Source organism: Neomonachus schauinslandi, chromosome 16 (assembly GCF_002201575.2).
Source record: "Neomonachus schauinslandi chromosome 16, ASM220157v2, whole genome shotgun sequence".
In the NCBI taxonomy this organism is placed as follows: domain Eukaryota; kingdom Metazoa; phylum Chordata; class Mammalia; order Carnivora; family Phocidae; genus Neomonachus; species Neomonachus schauinslandi.
This window is the reverse complement of record NC_058418.1, coordinates 36,083,815-36,107,663: the sequence shown is the minus strand read 5'-3', so window position 1 is coordinate 36,107,663 and position 23,849 is coordinate 36,083,815. Positions and strand designations below refer to the sequence as shown.

Below are 23,849 nucleotides of genomic sequence, written 5' to 3'. Positions count from 1 at the left end.
CGAAACTGGGATGCAAACACAATTAGGAATGATTCCAGAGCCTGAATATTATCCAGTATGATATTCAGAAGGATTCTGAAATAATACATCCTAAAGAAATTATACCTAAGATAAGTTATTCAGGAATTAGAATGTTGAAAATGGAATAAATCCCCCTAAACTTGTACTTGTGAAGCACACCTCTTATAGTTCCAAAATGTGGAGTATTTGATGGTAGGGATCTTTATATCACTGCCCAGTACCAGAAAATACTACACATCCATTGTCAACGGGGGATGGCAAGCTTGGAAAATCAAATATCATCTTGAGAATATTTTAAAAGACTCATCAAAAAAATCCCTTTTATTTTAAAAGAAAGTATTAAAATGAAATCATGCATGACTTCAAAATGTATTCAGATTTCTCTATAGTGTGTAACAATAGGGAATTTTATCAGATTACATTTTCAATAAAAAGAGTTTGAATGAGTTTGATGTGATTTCTATTTCAATCATAAGGGTGACCTACACAGGTATCTTCTTCTTCGATCATTTTATTTCTGCTCTCTCCATCTGTATTTTAACCTGTTAATATGTGGGTGAATTTGAGGAAAAGCAAATCAGCTTGACCTTTAATGTAAAGTCATTTTTGTATGATCAAACAGTACTATTTCCAATACTATAAAGAATGTGGATTTTAAGATTCAAAAGCACGTGCCATTCTCAGCAACCTGGGAAGAATGATAATGTGACCACTGCTTGAATGATAATTTTATCTACATAACTGCCTTCCATCCTCTTGCCTTCACTGTATAGTAAGACTTCTGCCCAAAGATATGTTTAGCCAAGCTGTTTTAATATAACATATTAAACTTTTAAAATGATTCAAGGACAAACACTGGACTTAAGCTCGCTGTAGGATGCCACATTTTCTTGCATCTTTCCCTCCTTCTTTAGTAGCTATTTTACCACTAAGCCAGAAAAGAAGGAATTATGCAGGAAAATTGCTATCAGCTGCTACCCCTGCTGGATTACAGAACCCAGAGCATAATAGCTTCCCCGGTGGAGCCTCTAAGGGCTTGGGCCAAGCCATTAACCACTGCAAACACCTAAAGGAAGAAATGGAATAGAGTAGAATGGCTTTCAGGCATCCCAGATTTTTATGCAAACAAACTTTATTTGAAATGCAGATGTCCAGGGCCTATCCCCGGAAATTCTTATTCAGTTGATTTACGGTAAAGTCCAAGAATAGGCATTTTTAGTGCACTCAGATATCTGTATCTGAATTACTGCTTGAATTTTAGAGTTGGCTTCTGTTTGTGTGAATTTTTGCTCAGATACAAGTTGATAATTAAACTGGCTTAAAATGTGTAATGTCAAGATGGACCAGCTATATCAGAGCCTGGTAGATAATAGATACCTTATTTTTAAGTAAAAGACTAGTGACTATGTTTATCTCATTGCATTCTATTTTTGAAGGATTAGATATATTTTGGACTTCACAAGGTTCTGCTCATATTTTGAGTCTCTTGTTAAAAAGTGACTCACCTTCACTGATGTCTATCACGTACTTATTCAACAGACCAATTAAAACTATTGTATTTACTTTATAATTTTAATTATAATTTCTTTATAATTCAATCTCCATTACACCTCTGAATCAGGAGGCTGTTTCTACTGCCTCTTTCATAAATGAAGTAGTAAATTTTCAGCTAGTTACTGAAGGATGGCCAGAACTTTTCCTACATGGAAAAGAAAGAAGTGAGGTTATTGGAGATGTATACAATCATACAGCCATAAAGATGGTACAAGGAATGGAACCAAGAAAGGGATTTTTGGAAATGGGGAAGAATATGGATTAAATATTACTAGTTCCATTATTGAAAGAATGAATTTGTGCTACTGACCATCCAGGGGCATATGCCAAATAGGTAACTACAAGAGACATAGGGTAAACTTTTAGAAATATTGTCTGGCATTTGAAATCAGATAAGTGAATCAAATTCTAACAGTTCATAAAGAGGTGTTAAATAACAAAAATTCAACTAAGAAAATATGAAGATCCAATTGGCTTTATTCAATGACATGAATCAGGCAGCATTCCATCTAGCAAATAGAAAGGAGCTCCACTGAAATTCCAGGAAAGAAAATTTTTTAAAGTCACAGAAGGACCACAAAAAAGAGAATTATAAACAGAGAATGCACTGTTAGGCATTCTAAGGGAACAGAAGGATTCTAAAAATGGACTACCTCCCCCTGGTGCTGACCATAAAGCTCCAGGTTGGTTGGTTAAAGGTCGCATTCCTTGTTGGTGGTGGGGCAAGGGAGGGGGGCAGTTGAAAGTGCAGTTTGCTTAGGTATCAAGTCTTGGTTTGCTGATGTGGGATTTTAACATAGTGACTCCATTTTGAGCCTGTGGTTTTCCTTTCAACAGAGGTTAGGTGAAAAGGCTGAGGGCAGAATGCTACTGAACAGAAATAGGGAGGAGGAAAAGATGGAATGCCATTCTCTGTATTTCCACCTTTCACAAACCAGCTCTGTCTATAAACCCAACCCACAGGTGGTTCCTTCCTTAAGGCTTCCTCACATCTCTATCTGTGATGGTGGAAGGATAAGTCAAGGTACAGATGGCATAGTGGACCACAGGGTATGGAAGGACAGGGATCACAGAGAATGGACCACCAGCTGACCGATATTTTGGCTAGTTATATGCTATTTTTCTCTTCCCTTCTGCTTCAGAAGTTCCTTGAGATCAGTAATCACATCCTCACTTAACTTAGCCACCTACCTATTTGCTCATACCATCTTGCCATGGAGCCTTCTATATAATGTCTCACGTGATGAACAAAAGGATGCATTAGCTAAAGAATATAAATATCTCCCCATCCAAGGATTGTTCTGTTGGTAAGACAGAAAACCATCATATTTGACTATATTGCAGCATGCTGGGGGGGGAATGTGTGCCAAGGAAGACTTTCTTCTGACAGTGATATCTTAAGACAATAGGCACTGAGTGAGGGCAGAATTCACTGAATGCATCAGTGTAGATTTGAAATAAGATGGAGACATGGATGATGTCAAGGGAACATGGATTTGTACCATTTTTGGTGGCTTTCACTTTATGTTTTATTTTCTTATGTGCAAATTCAAAACATTCAGGGAGATGATGGTGTCTAACAAAGTGATGATTTGCAGGGTATTTGATCTCCTTCAAATCAAAGGAAGTTAACGAGAGAAACTACTTTTGGTAATTCCTTTCTTTCATATCCTTAGCTCTCCAGTCACTGTATTAAATGATTTCAATATCTTACATGCAATGTATACCTCACTTAAACTGCTATTCTAAAACCGCCTTATTCTCTGGTCTAACTACTGTATATATCAAGTATGTTAATGAGCACAAATTTATCAGCTCTGGTGCAAAATGAATTAATCAGCTCTAGTGCAAAATCAATTAATCCCTAACTCCCAGTTTCTTAAATATTTAGAGATATCTACTCAATCAATAGAGACGTAATGGAAAACTCACTCTCTTGACAACGCTAGCTTTCCGATGTCTGGTTCTGTAACCACTCTGAGGTTGTTCTCTGGAATTTTTTTTTTTTTTTAAAGATTTTATTTATTTATTTGACAGAGAGAGACACAGCGAGAGAGGGAACACAAGCAGGGGGAGTGGGAGAGGGAGAAGCAGGTTTCCCGCCGAGCAGGAAGCCCGATGTGGGGCTCGATCCAGGACCCTGGGATCATGACCTGAGCCGAAGGCAGACGCTTAACGACTGAGCCACCCAGGCGCCCCTGTTTTCTGGAATTTTCAAAAGAAATTCCACTAAGGGCCTTAGTATTTCTTTGTTTGGGTTTGTTTTTCTTACCTAAATAGCTTGCACACTCAAAAAGAAAAGTTTTTTTCACTTCTGCGTAAATCCAAATAGAGAAAAATATTCTTTCCCCCATCTACTGATATTTATAAAAGCTTTAAAATTTCCATTCAAACAAAACATAAACTGGCTCTTGGTATACTTTTCACTTTTGAGTGTTAGTTAATGCAGGTATTCCTGAAATAAAATGAAGGTCATTATAGTCTTCATCCGTCATTCCCCAGTGCCTGGAGTAAGATAAATCTAATTTTCATCTAAGCATTAAGTGATCTGTGTAAATTTCATGGAGCATTTTGTGTAAGAGCAAGTATGCAAACTGAGTACAGGGAAAAAATAATAAAACTCAGAAGACCTTGGGCAGTGTGATTGTATCTATCATGGAATTTGGACCCTGTAATACTTATGTTTCTCTCTGACACCAAAAATAATCACTTTTTAATAATTAATTCATGGTCATATTATGCTATGCTATGCTGTGCTGCACTATGGTAGGTGGACTCTCAGAATATGGGATTTACATCTCTAGAGTATTGTATTGAATACCTTTTGATCCTTCTAAAATACTAAATTCTCATCTGCCAGTGGCATTGACCATTTAGTTTTTCCTTGTCTCTGATAAAGGTGTCATGGAATGGAAAAACCTCTCTCCACACACTTTCTCTTTTTTATCTTATCCTTGAGCTTTAATATCACCTTCTTAGAGCTCATTTCCCTTGTTTTCCAAGGTGACTTTTCTGAAGATGACAGAGTATACAATATGCCTTGGATTTGATTGTAATTCTTAGCTGCCAGCTGAGAAACCTTGAGCAAGTCACTTTATCTTTCAAAAACCCTGTTCCTCATATGTAAAATGGGAATAAGTATGTCCTTCCCTGCCTCCGTAAATCAGATTTACTAATTATATTAGTTTATTAGGGCTGCCGTAACAAATTACCACAAACTGGGGGCTTAAAACAACCAGAGATATAGTCTCTCATAGTTCTGGAGGCCAGAAATCCAAAATCCAGCACATTTGCTGACAAGGCCCTACTCCCTCCAGAGACTCTAGAGAATTCCTTCTTTGGGTCTTCCAGCTTCTTTGTTGGCTGTATACATTCTATTGCTTGTGGTTACATCATACCAATGTCTGCCTCTCTGGTCACATTCCATCTTCCTTTACTCTATGTCAAATCTACCTCTGCTTCACTCTTATAAGGACACATGTTTTGAACTTAGTGCCTAGCAGGTCATCCCAGATGAAATCCTCGTCTCAAGATACTTCATTTAATTACGTCTGCAAAGACTCTTTTCCAAGTAAGGTAACATTCACAGATTTCAAAAAGAAAAAGGACTTGGATCTGTCTTTTTGGAGGTCACCATTCAGACCACTATACTCAACAACATCTTCATATAATCTAAAAAAAATTTTCCTCTTATATTAACAATTAAAAAATAGTTCATGTAGCTTCCTAAAGAATTTTAGAAGATGCTTAAATTTTATAGGCTACTTGATGAGTCCTAAGCATAGCCCAGCCTCTGTATATTTCCTTTGCAAAATGGAAACCATGTAAATATTTATAGAACTGTAGTACTGCATGGTTATAGCAGAGTAAGTTTTTCTGTTAAAAAAGTGTTAATTCATTCTATGTGTACTTGCAAACTGTTGACTAAACATTGTTTGGTGTTAGTCTAGGAACTTCCAAAAGAATTCACAATGATTTGCAAAGTAAATCTTGGTTGGTATTTTATGGCTACATATACTTTATTACTAAATATTAGGAAATTTGATAATGATTAACACTTGATAAACACTGATATTATGGACATCGCGTGGTATTGTGGACAATCTAATGAGGAAAGAAAAGAAAAAAGTAACAAATGATCTAATTAGGTGGCTCAGAAGATCCAGTTGCTTGTTGCAGATTTAGTATGTTGGTACACTTTCAATGAATTATGTAGGAAGTTATAATGGTACTGGAGGAGAATGGCTTCACAGAGTCTTAGTTTTTATTAATTCATTGAAGCCTGATTGTTTCCAACAAGACTTAGTGTTTAGAGTAAAAATGTATACATGAAATATAGATGGTACGATCTTCACTCCATATTCCTAGATATAAGGTATTATAGACACATATATCTATATCTAATTTGCTGAAAGCCCATAGATATGGTATCTTTATTGCTTTGCTAGGTTTTTAGAAATAAACAGCAGATACAACACAACGATAAGAACTTAATTAAATCTCTTGTCCATACCTACTCAACAGAGTGCTTGTTCCCCTTTGTTTTGACCTTCTTGCCATTTTCATTCCATTTTACTTAGAAAATTTGAAATACATTTGCAAGTCAAACGCCAGGAAACATTTCTCAGAAAGACAAAATATCTACTGATCTTCTCTTCATCTATTCCTTTGGTCATAAATATTTGTCTGGTGAATGCCTTCATTAACTCCGGCTCCTTGTTGCTTTTGCTTGCATGTAAAAGGATAAACAAAAGCCATAGCTCCATGATTTCTAATAAATGGGAGCTAGGCAAAGTAAGATTTCTGCATCAGGGCAACAATAACAGATGAACTACAGTAAAAACAATAGAGAATTTAATTTGCCTGCTTTATTTTATCTGGAGGGAAGAAAAAGGACAATGAGGAAAGAACATGGGATATTTAAATAATAACAAGAATAATGACCTTTCTTTTTCTACTAAAAATACAGAGAAAATAAATGGAAGGAAAGATATTAGTTATGACTGTGGGAAAATTACACAAATAACGTTAAAGTATTATCCAGGTAGACACAGTCTATCTCTGTAGATAGACTTCGGAATTAATTAGGGACTACAATACTATTTTAGTCTGCTCAGGCTGCTATAACAAATACTGCAAACTGGTGGCTTAAACAACAGACATTTATTTCTCACAGTTCTGGGGTTTGGGAAGTCTAAGATCGAGGTATGTTTCATTCTGAAGCCTCTTCTCCTGACTGCTTGTAGGGGGCCACCATCTTGCTGTGTGCTCACATGACCTCCTCTTCGTGAACCCATAGGTGGAGAAAGAGAAGCTCTCTTGTGTCTCTTCTAATAAGGGCACTAATTCAAGGCCCCACCCTATGACCTCATTTAACCTTAATTACTTCCTTACAGGATCTATCTCCAGATATAGCCACACTGGGAGTTAGGGATTCAACATACCAATTGCAGGAGGGACAGGAGCACAAACATTCAATCTGTAACAATACTTACTGGTTTATTTACAAAAGGAAACTTTTCTTATAAGGGTATCAATGTTCTATGAAGGAAGGTCTTTTGATTGCCAACTCCAAATGATTCAAAGACTGAATATTAACAATCAAAGAAGACATTCCTCCTAAACTAACTATAGGAGATACTAATTCAGACTATGCACCTCCCTCTGAATATAAGACTAAGTCATCCAATTTCAGCTCAGTAAAAGGGAATTCTGGTGTGCACTTCTTTAACATGATGGTAGTTCATGTATTTTAGATATCTGAGATGGTACCTCAGATATTCTTTCCCTCAGTCTTCTCTGTTTGAATCTAAGCATTCTTAAGTTTATTGCTCATGTTACATGATAAGAGGTATGCCCAGATTAAATCTTAGAAACCATGAGTATTTCTCTTAAATGTCCACATAGACTCAGGCTATATATCCTCTCCAGCAGCCTAAAATCAAACCTTCTCATGGACTTATTCTGAATCATATATAATTCCATAATTCCCTAAGACAAAATAACATGAAAGGAAATAAATACGGGACCCACAAAATGTGGCTAATGATTACCTAGTCTTTCACTCACTTAAATATTTGCTGAGTACTCATTATGCATCTTAAATTGGTTATTTGTTATCCTTAAGTTCCTCAGTTTATTTCTGCATCCCCAGGGCCTATCACATTCCTATTAGTATACTATTTCTTTGTAATAAATGATTTGATGAAAATATAAAGTTTTTTTTTTTTTTTATAAGATTGCATAACAAATCTATCTGGGAAAGTTGAACAGTTAGTAAAGGAAATTATCCACAAAAAGAAAAAAAAAAGGCATTTAAGCACAGACATAAAGAATGCATAAATATTTATTCAAATTAGAGCTAAGGGAGGGCAGAGAGATTATCAGGCAGAAGAAAGAACAATTACAAAAGTGCTGAGGAGTGAAGATCCTTAACTCATAAAAGGCCAGGATGGCTAGAACATAGCAGATTGCTAGGACATGAAGCAGGAGAATGAGACAGAGGCTAGACCGTGCAAGTCACATGGGAAGAAAAATAATTTGTAACAGAAATTCTAAATGGACTTAGCAAGCTTCTAATGTATAGTGATTTGATCACTTCCTTAAAACTGAAACATTCCAAATAAAAGTGGATAAAATAGCCTGACCAGTGTTGTTATGAGGATCTTCGCTCAGTGTCAAGTCCTGTGCTGAAGGCTGGGAATAGAGCCTGGACTAAGGCTAGTCTCCCTCAAGGGGGTTAGATTCTAGTGAGATAATACACACATTTTACTGAGTATTATCTATTTTCTCTACAAGGTCAAAACCATTGCATAAAAATTCTAAGACTTTAATTTTAAGATGGCTGTTTTTGATACAGCCTCTAACTACTTCCAGTAAAGCTCTAACAAGTAAATCTGGAGGGAAAAAATGGCAACAACTAAACATATAAGTGAATATATTGATTTATAATGAATCTGTTATTAGAATCTGAAGGGAATTTCATACATAATGGTATAAGGTAAAACACTGTCTGAAATAAAGCAAGCCTATACATCTACTATTTATCTGGTCCCTACTTTACTATTTATTTGGTGTAGACCTTGTATTACTCAGCCAAGGAGTAAGGAACCCAATGATACCACTGTTTGGGGAATACTGTCATTTGAAGTATGCTTGGTGCTGCTGGTCCACTTTCCCTCACCACCAAGATCTTTTCCTCAACAGTCAGTCATAAGCAGAAATAAATGGGTTTGGAGTATGAAGCAAGATTCTGGACACACAGGCCTTCATCTTCCTTGGTGTAAAGCTGATAAGCAAAACATTCCAGGAGGATGAGAAAATGGGAAAATCCCTAACTGGAGGAAATATAGGGAGTACTGATATTTGACTATTTCACCTACTGAGAATATCCAACAACCAGGTGATAAGGTTAAGATACCCGATCATCTCAATGCGGCAACAATACATGAGATGGGCAACAACTGGACATGGCTCTCCGCCTAGACATTGGCCCTCCCTCCAGAATGCCAAATGCTTTTGTTCCACCCTCTTCTTAAATAGATCTTGATAAAACACTGTCTTCCATTTCTCAATCCTGTTTATACATACTCAATTTCAAGAAATTTAAATTAAAAAAATCATGACATACATGTCTATGGGCTTTCAGGGATCACTCTTTTTTTCCTCATAAATTTTCTGGTTTTAGAAAATGTTTTTTCTCCAGTAAATCATTATCAGGATATGCTCTTCTGTTGTTCAAAAGGAAAAAGTAAATGCAGTAAGGGCAAAAATCAAGAGCAGAAGCCACGAGGATAGAATAGGTTGCAATGCAGAGGCAAGATGACAGAAATTGGAAACGCATGAAAATATGAAGGACTGAAAAGAAGATTTTTAAATAATATCATAATGTAATTGAATCCAGGTTTAGAGGTATTGAACAACTGTCCTTTATATGACTGCCTTTTCCCTTCTCATCATTGGAAAGAAAAAAAAAAAAGAAAAAGAAAAAAATCAAGGAGAAAAAAAGAGTGCAAGTAAACAGATGATAACAAAAAGTGCCTTCCAATAAACACCATCAGTCATCTTAATGTTGAGAGTCAAAAGCTGTTTCCTTTTTTAGTATTGAGAACAAGGTACAGGTGGTTGCCATAATTTCTTATGCTCAGAATTGTGTCAGAGAGGGCGCCTGGGTGGCTCAGTTGGTTAAGCGACTGCCTTCGGCTCAGGTCATGATCCCAGCGTCCCTGGATCGAGTCCCGCATCGGGCTCCCTGCTCAGCAGGGAGTCTGCTTCTCCCTCTGACCCTCCCCCCTCTCATGTGCTCTCTCTCATTCTCTCTCTCACAAATAAATAAAATCTTTAAAAAAAAAATTGTGTTAGAGAGTCTAGTTAGTATAGTACATTAGGAAAAACATTAATATAGGCATTTAAAACTGTAACTTTCCCTCTAAGCGTTGCTTTAGCTGCATCCCTTGCATTTTGATTTGCTGTATTTTCATTGGCATTGTCTCACAATATTTCCTAATTTCCCTTTTGACCTCTTCTTTGACCCAATGGTTATTAAAGAAAGCATTGTTTAATTTCCACATATTTATGAGTTTCCCAAATTTCTATCTATTACTCACATTTAATTCCATTATGGTCAGAAAACATATTTTACATTATTATCCTTTTAAATTTACTGAAGTTTATTTTATGGTCTTGCATATTATCTACACTGCAGGATGTTCCATGTGTACTTAAGAAGGATATTATTCTGCTGTTGTTGGGTGCAGTGTTCTATAGATATCTCTTAGATATAGTTGGTTTATACTGTCTCTCACGTCTTCTTTTTCCTTGTTTATTTCTGCCTAGTAGTTTTATCCTTTACTGAAAGTGGGATACTGGAATATCCAACTATTACTTTTGAATTTCTAGATATTAGATGTTCAAGAATATATTACATACTTGCTGTTTTATACAACTGTTTTTTAAAGTTGTTTTAAAAAGAAAAAAAGGAGAAAAACTATGTATTCCATCTTTTATAATGACATAATTACTTCTCCTGATGCTCTTTGTTTTTAATGTGGATTTGAATTATCATCTGGGATTATTAGCTTTCAGTCCAAAAAAGTTCCTTTAGTGTTTCTTATAAGGCATGTAAGGTTGATGACAAATTCCCTCAGCTTTTGTTTATTTTCAAAGTCCCTATGTCATATTCTTTTGTTTCTTTGTTTTGGAAAGAAAGCTTTGTTGAATATATGATCCTTGGTTGAAAGTGTTTGCTTTAAGTACTTTGAATATGTTTATCCTATGTCCGTCTGGCCTCCATTATTTCTATAAAACTTCAGTTGTTAATCTTATGGGGGGGGGGGTCCCTTGCAAGTGATGAGTAAATTTGGTCTTGCTTTAAAGCCTTGTCTCTGTCTTTGGCTTTCAGTTTTGTTTTGTTTTTTTTTTTTTACTATGATACGTCCTTTGTGGATCTCTTTGTGTTTACCTTCTTCGAGTTTGTTGAGATTTCTGAATATGTAAGCTAATGTTTTCAAAATTTTTGAAGTTGTCAGCTTTATTTTTTTCTTTTCCTTTCTTTCTCTCCTGATATTTTTCCTCCACATGTGTTGGCACACTTAATAGTGTCCCACATTTTTCTGAGGCTCTGTTCATTTTTCTTCATTCTTTTTTTTCTCTCCATTCTTCAGCCTGCGTATTTTCTATTCATCTATCTTCAAGTCCACGGATGCTTTCTTTTGCCAATTCAAATCTACTGCTTCTCCACTCTAATTAATATTTTATTTCAGTTATTGTACTTCTTAACTCCAGAATTTCCACCGTGCTCTTTTTAAAAATAATTTTTATCCATTGATATTCTCTATTTGATGTGACATTATCACCATACCTTTCCATTTTTTCTTTAATCGTGGTTTAGTTTAGTTTATTGAACCCATTTATAATGGCCCCTTAGAAGTCTGTTTACTCTGATATCTGGTTGCTTTCACTAATAGTTTCTTTTGCATGTTTTTTTTTTTTTTCTGGTGTATGGGTTTCCTGTTTCTTTTTATGTCTTGAAATCTTTTGTTGGAAACTGGACATTTTAGGTAATTTATTATAAAAAATCTGGTTATTGGCTCCCTACCCAGAGCTTGTGATTGCTCTTTGCTTGTTTATTTGTTTAATGACTGGCTGGACTGTTTTCATTAAGTCTATTTCCTCTCTGCAGTATTAAGCCACTGATATTTCACCTCAGGGGATCCCAGCCTTAGGTATGCACCAGTCACTCTAGAATGACAGTGGTTTTGGCAAGGTTCTCTTTGTCTCTTTCCCTGACCATGCCCCAATTGTTAAAGCTCCGCTAATTGCCAGATGATTTCTATTTTCAATTTTGGGGCCAACCTTGCTCTACAATTAATCCAATCAAGCTTGGGCTCCTTCTAGAGTATTTCTCTGGGTGTTTCAGATTTGTTCTGCCCAGTCATGTTCCTCCCCCAGTCTCGGTCTCCTCCCTCCTCTGCTTGCAAAACAGTAAGCCACTGACTCTAGAACTGAGTTGGAAACTATGATGTTTTTCTCTGAGTGAAGCATCTGCTTTAGATGATGAGCGCTTGGTGCTGGGGGACGGTAGCCTCAAGTCTTTTTGGCTTGCCCCTCCCAACATGTAATCACTGCCTTATAGACCAGGTCAAGGGCTACTGAAGCCTTATATTCCCAGTGGAGCCCTGCCCAGGAAGAGCCTCTGTCACACAAGAATAGGCTGTGGAAGAGCCCTCTCTTGGCCACACTCACCCAAAATTTAGTTTCAACAAAAGATAGCCAGGAGTAGGATGAAACTGCTATCACCTCCTATTTCCTGGTAAGACAGTCCTTTATCTGCTAGCTGAGGGGAGGGGAGCCCTGTGTTTTTGGCTGAACCAGTTTAGAGTAGAATTTCTATCTCACAGAACTGGGTTCTGCTTCACACACCATGATCTCACTATTCTTACCAACCTTTGGTAGATTCTCTTGGATAAATGGTTCTTCATTTGCTGCTTGTCTCCAGGACCATTTCTAGAGATGTTAAATGGTTTTCCTTGTATAATTTTCACCATTTTCATTAGGGAACAGTTCTGTGGAGCACCTTACATTGTCTTGCTGAAGTGGAACTCTGTGATGAGATATATTTTTATCAGTAAAAAGAAAAGTTTAGAAGATTGTTAGAATTAAAATTAATGCACAAAACAATTACACTTTATACACTAGCAACAATGATTTGAAAGTGCACTTTTAAAAAGGTAATATAATCAAAGCAACAAAATATACAGTACCAATGATAAATCTAACAAAAGATGTGAAATTCTCTTGTAGCTAAATTTAAAAATATAGGTTTTATTAACATATATTGAAGGAAATAAGGAAACTATAATCTTGAAATGGAATACTAAAGATCATAAAGATGCCAATTCTCTCAAAATTCACTTATATTTTAATATAATTTCTACTCAAGTTTTTAGAGGGATTGCCATAGAACTTGATAATCTCTATTCTCTATTTCTCAGAAATTAGCAAATGAACAAGAATAGCCAAAACACAGAAGTGCATGATGGGGAAAATAACCTAATAAACGTCAAGTTTTATTATAAAGTTTCCATATATAAAAAAGCTTGGTATTGATGGAGGATTATAAAAAAAAGCTTTGAAACATAATAGAGAGCCCCTAAATGATGAGGATGCACAGAAATTTGACTTGTGAACACTGAGTGTTGAAGAGCAGTGGGTAAGGGGTAAGTTCCTCAATAATAAACCTTAGGAAAATTACCAGGACAGAAAAAACCCCAATTCCTTACAATCACCTAAATGTGAAAGATAACGTTATAAAAATATTTTATGCAATTCACAATTTTAAAAATAAGGTTAGAAACGCTAATCTAAAAGAGTTTGAAAAAATTGACTATATTAAACTAAACAGCAACAAAAGTTTTAAAGAAACGAACCACTTTATAGAAGATGTGCAACACATAGAAAAAAAAGGTATTTCAAATACAGGAATTTGAACTGTGTTAAAAATGTTGATATTTGTTTTTTAAATGTATACGGTAATGACAGTTTCATTTGGCATAAAATAACTCAAGTAAGTCAATAATAAATATAAACACCAATCAAAAATAGTTAAAAAAAAAAAAGGGGGGGGGGAGGAGGAAATGAGTAGGCAGATAGGGAACTGACTTGCCTGAATGTAGCAGGTAAAATTTGGCAAAAATGTCTCAGACTTCCACTACTCAGTCAATAATTTTCTGTACATAGGAGAGTAACAACATATGCACATGCCAGGTATAGTAAAAAATATGAGTTTAGTGGTGGACCCACCAATGCTTTTCTAGGTACTAAAGAGAACAGCTTTCTTCGGCAATGAGCAATACTCCTGCTGCAGTTTCTAAATTATCATTATAGATTGTTTTAAAGAGAGAATATGCAAAAATAGTTTCCCATATAAATAATGTCAACCACAAAAAGACAAAAGCCTCATTGTAATTTTATTAACTGCATCTTGAGGAACAATTCCCATCTTCTGTTTTGAACTATAGTATATGAAATCATCTACAAATGTTCCTTGCACTAATTAACTGTACTCAAACTTGTCACACACTTTCTGAAAATAAAACATGGCTATATATTCTCTATCTGTTGGGAGATAATGTTCTCCTGTTTTTAGCATAGTGGTATTTCCTTCTAGGTCATGAAAATAAAGATAACTGGATCATTTGGTACATCACTGCGTAACTCTATTAGAGACCTCTTTTCACTCTTCAAATTACTAAATAATGAGGCAAAACCAGAAGAAATTTAGAAAAAATAATGTTAACACCATCTAAGTGTTTTCCTCTGCTTACTAGCAAGGCATTATAGATCCACTTTTATCTCAAACAAAAGTAAATATAATTTATACATCTATTTTGGGGAATGACTTTCATTTTTTTTTGAAATTCTAATATAGCACTACATGGTACAGAAAATTTGACATGTTTATTTAATGTCACTTGAGTGGAATATCTGTTCATGTATTTGAGTGTGCTGGAAGCCAGAAGGACACTGATGACCAGGAATTGGACAACAATAGCTTGGAATCCCTGCTTAATAGGCAACAATGAGGTAGCCAGGTGTTCTAGGGTCTACAAACTTGCCAATATGTGAAAAAAAAATCCTAACTGAAATAATCCTTAACACAAATAACATTACACACATTAAACAATATTATGTTTATTGGCTTTTGTCTAGAATATCAGTAAGATATGTGTTCCCATTTTGAATAGATATGTCTTTCATTAATCAAAATGAGAAAATATTAATAATTAATATATACAGTATGACTATAGTTCATGAGCTAGGCATGAATGACCACAAAAATTTATTTTGGGGGTAAAACCATGAGAACCATAGGGCTAGCATGCATCCAATCACTCCTCACTGACAAGTTTTACCTTGAACTGAAATGCACCCTTCGTTATTGCTTAAATGTCTTAAAGTATTGCTCTAGATAACCAATACATCTTTCCATATTAATTAATAACATGCAAAATATAACATCTACTTCCGTAACTTCTCATTTTATTCTTATTTGTGTAACCACTACAGGTCTTCTCTACAGAGTTTTAATATATGTGGCATATCTCCTCCAATTGGCAGTAAATGGGACTTTTGTTCTATCTTAGTTTAAGTGTGCAAGGGCATGAATGACTCTTTGTAGGTACCTGAGGGAATCAACAAAGTGCATTGTTTTGTACGCCATATTGTCATATAGTCTATCTTTTAATACAGAGCTTCCTCCACATGCCTCTCAAATGTGGTGAAATTCTGTCCAGCCAATTTTGCATTGTCAGGATAAATGAGAGAAAATTAAACTTATGTATGGAGATACGGGTTGATTTGTGTCTTCTGAAAGGACACTTGAAAATTATTTTTATAAAAGAAATCTTTTGCATTTATAAAGTGATGGTAAAATGTCATTAGTCCATCATGAAGCCCCATTCATTAAACCTGTTAGGGTGTGGATATTTTGGTCCATGCCTACTGGGGAAGTGGGGAGAAGGGAGGGGGAAAGAACCTGAGTGGTCCAGTGGAATTGGGTTATCTTGAGTTTTGCAGAGGACTTATGAACTAGAAAAACAAGTGTTGTTTGGGCAGCCATTTTGAAATGATGCAAACTATTGTAATTTCCCTTTTTTCCAGATAATTCCCTCAGCATTTTGGCAAAGCATAATGGATTCAACCGCCAGAAGCAAGAAGTCTATCTTTTACCTATCATAATCAGTGATAGTGGGAATCCTCCTCTGAGCAGCACCAGCACCCTGACCATCCGTGTCTGTGGCTGCAGCAGTGATGGTGTTGTCCAGTCTTGTAATGTTGAAGCTTATGTCCTTCCGATTGGACTCAGTATGGGCGCCTTAATTGCCATATTAGCATGCATCATTTTGCTGCTAGGTACGTATTTCCTTCATAGCTTAATGGTCATCATTTTTCTGGTTCATAAATGACTGTAAATTAGGACAGCAAACCTGAACCCCAGTCAGGTGTCAGCATTCTTTTGGGGAAAAGGAATTTCTTGCATTTCTGCAAGCTTTGAAATCACTAAGGAGGAGTGAAGGGAAAAAAGTGCTGTGATAGCCAACGTCCAATTGGAGAGGACAATTCAGTGCCTATTTCAATCCCACCACCAGTGAAAAGATAGAGTATAATGGTGGTGGAAGTGGGGATGGACCTTTATGTGGTTAGAACAGCATGTATTCTATAAAAAGGCCTGCAGATCTGATATATATACCAATTTACTGCAGTGGGAGGCTCCCTGTATCAAAATACTCTTTTTCCTAAATAATGTATAGATTGGGTTGCTAAGTCCATCCAAACACAAAGTTTGGTGAGATAAAAAGAAAACAAGCAAACAAAAAATTTTTTTTTCAAAATTATACTGTGTTCCTCAGATATTTTCTTGATATCAACATCAAATTAAAATGAAGACTGCAAATTAAGGAAAGCTTTTTAGTAACTTTTCTATTAAAAATATCCAATTATAAAAATGAGATTAGAGAGTAGGAAGATACACAAGAGGAAAGTCATACCTTATCCTGTCTTTAAGTAAAGACTATGTCAGTTACTATCTTTCCAGTTGCATCCGTCCTGCTCACCCAGTGTCTGGATTAACATTATTTCTAGCCATATTTTACCCCATGAACCCCATGAAGTTTGATTTAGCTAACCTGGCTTGTTTAGGTATGTATCCATTTCCCTTTGCCCACCCATAGGCTTACCTTCTGAGAGAGAGGAGCCCCAGGTTTCCTACAAGACAACAAATTGTCCATGCCAATTTGACGTTCATCTTGATATATCACTTCATCTGTGAATGAACATTATTTGATTGGAGAGAGTCTTGAAGAGCTGATAAGACACAAAATATACTAGATATGATTAACTCTGCTTCTTTTCTTTATAGAAGAAGGGCATGGAATCAAAGGATTTTAAATGGCTTTTCCAAGAGCCACTGCAAGTTAGTTATTTTATCTGTTCTGTTTTCTATTTTGTGCCATTTATTCTAGAGCTTTTAACAGTATTACACGCAGCTTTCACCATGGATAGATGCAAACTTACTCTTTTAACCCAGCTTCATCACCACTGAGTACACAGAAGCAACCTGGAATAATATTCATTCAGAATTCAATCCCCATCCTTCAGAAAGGTGTTTAACTTAATTCCCACGTGAATGGTATCAAGGCAATGCCACTCTCTCTTAACACACACGATGCAGTGCTTATGAAATTATTTGCAAGTTAAGCTAATTGTTATTTCACACTTTTCCTACAGTCATCGTGGTGCTGTTTGTAACTCTGCGGCGACATAAAAACGAGCCATTAATTATTAAAGACGATGAAGATGTACGAGAAAACATCATCCGCTATGATGATGAAGGAGGAGGAGAGGAAGACACAGAGGCTTTTGATATTGCGACTTTACAAAACCCAGATGGAATTAATGGATTTTTACCCCGTAAGGATATTAAACCAGATTTGCAGTTTATGCCAAGGCAAGGGCTTGCTCCTGTTCCGAATGGGGTTGATGTCGATGAATTTATAAATGTCCGGCTACATGAGGCAGATAATGACCCCACTGCCCCGCCTTATGACTCCATTCAGATTTATGGCTATGAAGGCCGAGGGTCTGTGGCTGGCTCCCTCAGCTCCTTGGAGTCCACCACCTCAGACTCAGACCAGAATTTTGACTACCTCAGTGACTGGGGTCCCCGCTTTAAGAGACTGGGAGAACTCTACTCTGTTGGTGAAAGTGACAAAGAAACTTGACAGTAGATTATAAATTAATCAGTGGAACTGAGCATTCTGTAATATTCTAGGGTCACACCCCTTAGATACAACCAATGTGGCTATTTGTTTTAGAGGCAAGTTTAGCACCAATCATCTATAAACTCAACTACATTTCAATGTTGAACCAAAAATTAATAATAAAAATAAAAAGTATATGTTAGGAGGTTATAAATCTTGTGGAGTGTGAATTAAAGTACGTGGAGTGTCTAGAAGTCTTTGGATATTTGATATTTACCTAACCACCACAGACAAAGATTGGGATCCTGGCTAATCCTTAGAGAGATGGTTTAAAAAGAGGAAAAAATCAAAATTAAAAGGTGCTTTCTTAGAAAAATGGACCTGCAAGAAATGTGCTGCTGATATGTGTCTTCTGCAAGGATTTTTATAAATGCAAGTGGTTTTTTCCCCTTCACCAATAAGGATCCCGCCACACATGAAAAAGCAATACTTGGTCCGCTGTACATGATGACTTTTTGGAGTTTTGGGAGGCCTCCTAGATTATACGGTACGGTGACCACACATTGTACATAACTGTTGGCCCCACTCATCAGAGACTGAATAGCATCTTTAAATATTGTGTCGAGCCTTAAAATATTCACATGTTCCTAATCCATTCCAGGGTGGGGATTGCCAACTCAGTGGTGGAAGGAGAGAAATCCCATTCAAACAGGCTTGTTTTCTGGAAGCAGGATTACTCGTTCCCTCCACTTCATCTTCTTCCACAAGGACACAAAGATAAACTGTATCACACAGTGGACTACATAAGAGACAGATGGTTTTATTGCTAGCGCGTGAATTTATTTGTTTAATCCTCGAAATAAATATTTTATTGATGTCCATTAATGCTTTTATTTATTAAGGTTGGTAATCTATAGATTAAGGGACTATATGAAAAAAAAAACCCTAAATTATATCCATTAATAATCCTTTAGATTGTTTTATATAAATATATATATATACAATGAATGTTTAATACATGTACATTTCGATGAGATGAGTATGGCAGGCAATATTATCAAAGGGGGAGCTAATAGTCTCTTTAGAGTAGAAAGTGTTATTGTGGCTGGTGATGGCAGGAGCAGCATTTTCCCAGAGAAACTTTTGGACTGTTTTCTATTTTGTTCATAATCCTAGTATTTGGTGTTTTTACTACAAGCACAAACATCTGAAAAGTATATTGATTCATGTGAATATTTAAACTCTAGACTTTTAGATACCTACATAATGCCCTGCCCAATAAACACGCTTCAAGTTCCCCCCATTGTTTTAGAGCAGGAACTGGTTTGTACATAATTTTACTGCTTTTGTTTTATAGCACTTCTCTCCCTGATCTTCATGGTGATGCACAGAAAGTCTTAGACTCCAAAAAAGAACAGCACTAGAAGATGTGAGCATATTCAATTTGTAACACAATCCTGCCATTTAGAAGTAGAAAATGTATGATAAAAATCAAGTACTACATGCAGATCATTTTAATTTTCTACTTTGCTTTAATGCAATATTGTTTATTTACTTCATGTATTGTATTCAGAGAAACTCCTGTACTGTTTCCTACTTTGTGAAATATATTTTTATAAATACCTTTGTTGTCATCATTTTTTTTTCCTAATCAGATGAAGATCTGTTAAGAGAGACACCAACTCTAATTAGAATTCTAGAATGTTCAACTAAATCATCCCAAGATCACTTTGATTTGTAAGAGTCTTTATTATAAAGAAGCAGAGAAGTGAAATGGCCTGGCAGTGATCACACAGCAAGCTACCAGCAGGGACATTAAAGGAACGTGGTGTATGGAAAGGCTAGTCCAGCTGTGTCGGTTGGGTCCTCCTGGCAGCAGAAGCTGAAACAGAGTTAAGATTAAAAGAAAAAAGAAGCAGGAATGAGCAGGGCAAGACTTCAGACAGGGATACAGGTCTAAAACTTGCAGAAGTAAAGTGATCAGTGAGTAGGATTTAGCAACAGAGATCTACACTGCAAAACAGACCTAACCAACTTCCACCAAATGGGTTCTGAGTCAAAGACTGTCTGACGAGGGATCTCTCATTGGGGAACAAGTAGTTGGGGTCTAGTTCCCCTGCCATCTCAGTTCTTGGCTTGGGGTTGCCTGGGAGGAGCATGACTTTAGCTTGAATACCAAAGATGCCAACTCCTGAAGACTGCCTCCACTGTGGCAGAAACAAAATGTTTGAATATTAGAATCTACAACTATCCAGGGACTTAGTTGAGTCACTGAGTTCCCACTGCCTGAGAATAGTTCATGTTTTATGCTTATCACTCTGGCTACTGGACACTTTTTCTTGAGGTCCTAGTGATAGTCTAAAGTGACTTCGGCTTGGCACAGTGTCTAAAACAAATACTTAGTGAATGTAGATTATTCATAGTAGTTGTGACAGTAAGTAGTAGTAATATTCCAACTAAGGTGAAATCATTACCTTTTTACTTATCTCTTACTTACCAGACTCATTTCTATGTACTTCTCAGTGAAGAGCGCCATAGATTAGAGACCAACAGATACGTCTAACAGAAAAATTACACTCTTTTTCAGGAATATAAAATCTCTATCTTCAGTCTTGGCAATCAAAAGGATAATATTTATATGGTGATTTAGACAACTCAAATACTAGTTGCCTAAATCTTACTTCAAAATTTACTTTGCTCAGGAAGGGAGAATGAAAGTGTTAATCTCTTGGCAATTTACTTTGCCACCACACTAGCATTTTGTGCTTTAAAGTCCCTCTAAGGTTTTGTAATACGAAGTCAGGCAAATAACACCATGTTCAACGATACTTTTAGAGTATCCTGCATTAACATAAAGTTCTGAGGCACGCACGCACGCGCGCACGCACGCACACACACACACACACACACTGACTTAAGCACTTTGTATTTTGTCAATAGACTTGTTAGGACTTCCTCAACCTAGAGAGGGTGATGGGATTCCTAGCCTTTTTCAGGATTTGAGTACCTGATGCTCAGCTCTTTAAGTAAGACATTTTCTTAACTTTATCCAAGTGACTATTTTTGTCTCTGCATTGTTTTCGCTTGCAGCAATACTAACATACGTCTTACAGATACATGTGTGGCTATTTTTCAAATAAAATGCTTATTCAGCCCACAGGCATTTTAATGTGACTGTAGGTCTTTATTGGGTCCTAACCATTAGTTGTTTTCCATTCTTGAAACTTATGCCTGTGTGAGTTTTCTCTGCCTAACAGAAGAGAACTGTTGAGTGGGAGCCAAGTGAGACAAAATTACCTCCCTCTGCCTACCTCACAACTCCAAGTTCATGTCTGGGGAACTGATGCATCCCTGGGTGACTGGACACCACATGGAATTAATTCAACCTCAACCCTGTCTACTATTTGAGCCAATCAAATTGCGAAAATATCCATGTATGTATACTATAGAGTATTAAGAGGATACTCCTTACAAAAATCTTGCATGAGTACAGTTATTGTAAGATTAAGAATAGTTGATAACAGGATGATTAAAATAGTCTAGAAATTATACTCAAGTATTAACCTTGCTGCACAGAATTGTGATTTCTGAAATACAAACTTGACAATGAAAATGCTTTGGAAAAATGTGTAAGTATCTGTGTGTATATAAAATAAAAGAAAACTTAGATCCACTGGTATCACCAGTGAAATCAGGATGCTTAGAAAGAGCCAAATGTGTTTTTTGGAGAGTTTCCTTAAAGTAAGAGAAGTCTCTGCATGAGATTTGGAAATCTCATAGGAGCAGCCAGATTCCACATTGAGACTCAACAGAGTTCTGGGCTGCGCTGTGGTTTGGAGACGGAAAAGCGGGTGCTGGGAGCTAAGTAGCCAATTACTCTTTATAGCCACATAAGGACTGGAGGCAAGTAGGCCCTTCCAACAAGTTGTATTATGCGATCACTAGCTTTGCAGGGAATCTCACGAATGTATAACCTTCTGATTGCCTTTTTGACTGAAAGTTCCATCTGAGATCAGGACAGTGCAACCAGTAATAAGATTTCAAAAAATCCCATCACTGGCACTGTTGGAAAGGCTGAGCATGACTGAAATCCCATCATTGTCAGTCAAAAAGATAAGGTAACAGTGGGCATCACTACAAAAGCTATATAAATGCACAATTTAAACATGAATATCAAGGTGGAAAAAGAATATATGTTTATATTTCTATTTAGATACACATATATACCTAATAAAGTTATCAGGGTTAATTTTATATTTGTCATTTTTCATCCCACAATCCCACACTACCAAAATCCTGGAAGGGTGGCTCCTTGTTTTTCTGAATCTAACCTTCAATTGGAAAGAAATTGGATTGAAGGTAAACAGTTTTACACGCAGGTTTGTATTTGAGAACAAAATAACAGCTCATAATACCTGGGATTAGAATGAAATGCATCACATTGTGAAGCTAGACTGAGATGTTTTTGTATTATTGTGTTTTTGTGGAGAAAATAATTGTAGAATGTGTTTTGAAGGTAATAGTTTTCAACATATTTTTATTTTCCTCAATTGCAGTACTGTCTTACTTGCTAGACAAAGTTTCTTTGCAGAGTGACTCAGTTGGCCAAACAGTGTACACCTATTGTTGTCACAGTGGTTATTGCTCATTTGATGATTGTGGAAGACAGAAATTCCATCATTAAAGTAGATGTTTATTTTTACTGTTTTCTTCTTAGTAAATACACATTTATGTATTACATGGTATAATATTTTTTTGCTTGTTTTTGTTTACATGATACACTCTTTAAAGATATTCTAATCCTAGTATTTCTGACCCAATCCTAGTACTAAGGGGGCCATGCAATTTAAAATCCCCCTGATTTGATGGACTGTCTTCAAAAAAAGAATTGTGTCCCCCACATGTATTGAGCATCAACCATCTTAGGAAATAAGATTAAAGGAGACAGCATCTCCAAACTTATTCTTTTATTTATAAAGTGGGAGCTAACGAATCCCATCTAACCTAACTGTTGAAACATTCTTTCTCTATGGTCTTGTCAATAGTATTTTGAGTCTAGGTTTATACTTAGGTTGGTCTGACATTAAAGCCCATAATTTTCAACTAAACAACATTCTCTGTAATTATAATGTAAAGCTTGTAATGATAAGAAATAGAAACCAAGTTATGTACAGAATTATGGAAGAACTGAGGAAAAAGTAAGTGATTCTAAGTGGGGACACTCAAGAAGTCTTCACAGAGTTTTCAAAAAAGATGGGACTGAAGAATGGGTCGAACAGAAATCACAGCTTTTCAAATATCCAAAACTCAGAGGGAAAAATTATAAAAAGATGACATTACAGATTTTGGACCTTCAGAATGGTCCTCATAGGACACTCTAGGTTTACCTAAACTGTAGCGTTTTGTGGATGAGAAAAACGAGTCTCAGAGATGTCTTAAGGAATTTTTCAGGGTTAAATTACTCATCGAAGAAGTAAGAGAGACAGGAATTGAACTCTGGTCTTCTAGTTCATTACCAAGATCATGAGGTTGTGTTTTTGTATATATGTACCACCGTCTCCACTTTATCTACGTAAGCTTCTTCTAGGTCACAAGGCTAATAGACATTTTCTGAAAAATCAATGTCTGGAGCACTCTTCTTCCAGTTTGAGTTACCTGCCATCATCTGACACACATCCTGAGTGTTAGTATTATCTCTTGCAGGTACCTTCATTAGTAGGTAATAGTTATCTCTAACCACAAATGATAGAAGGAGAGTTGTTAGAAGGAATACTACAGGATGATGTCTGAGGAGAAAAACTGTAGAAAACAAAGCCTTCAATGAACCTCGAGACCAGATAACAAAAGAAAATGAGAGATCACTGAAGGTAAATTTTAATTCCTTCGGATCTCCTCTGTACATGCAAAGATATCCAGGGCCATCTTATGAGTCTTCATAAATATGAGCCAGATTTTAACAATTATATTCTAATTGAACACAAGAATTTAGGAGTCATTGGGATCATTCTCTCTTCC

At 36.2% G+C, this 23,849-nt stretch overlaps 1 protein-coding gene across 1 annotated transcript in view; it reads left to right on the top strand.

The window, feature by feature from the left end:
* Positions 1 to 18,165, top strand: part of CDH8 (cadherin 8) — a 366,803-nt gene extending 348,638 nt beyond the window's left edge. Inside the window, exons 11-12 of the mRNA XM_021704193.1 lie at positions 15,736 to 15,987; positions 17,362 to 18,165. Of these exons, the coding sequence (XP_021559868.1) occupies positions 15,736 to 15,987; positions 17,362 to 17,855 (746 nt within the window). The 3' untranslated portion in view covers positions 17,856 to 18,165. The remainder of the gene's footprint in view (positions 1 to 15,735; positions 15,988 to 17,361) is intronic.
* The last annotated feature ends 5,684 nt before the right edge of the window (positions 18,166 to 23,849 follow it).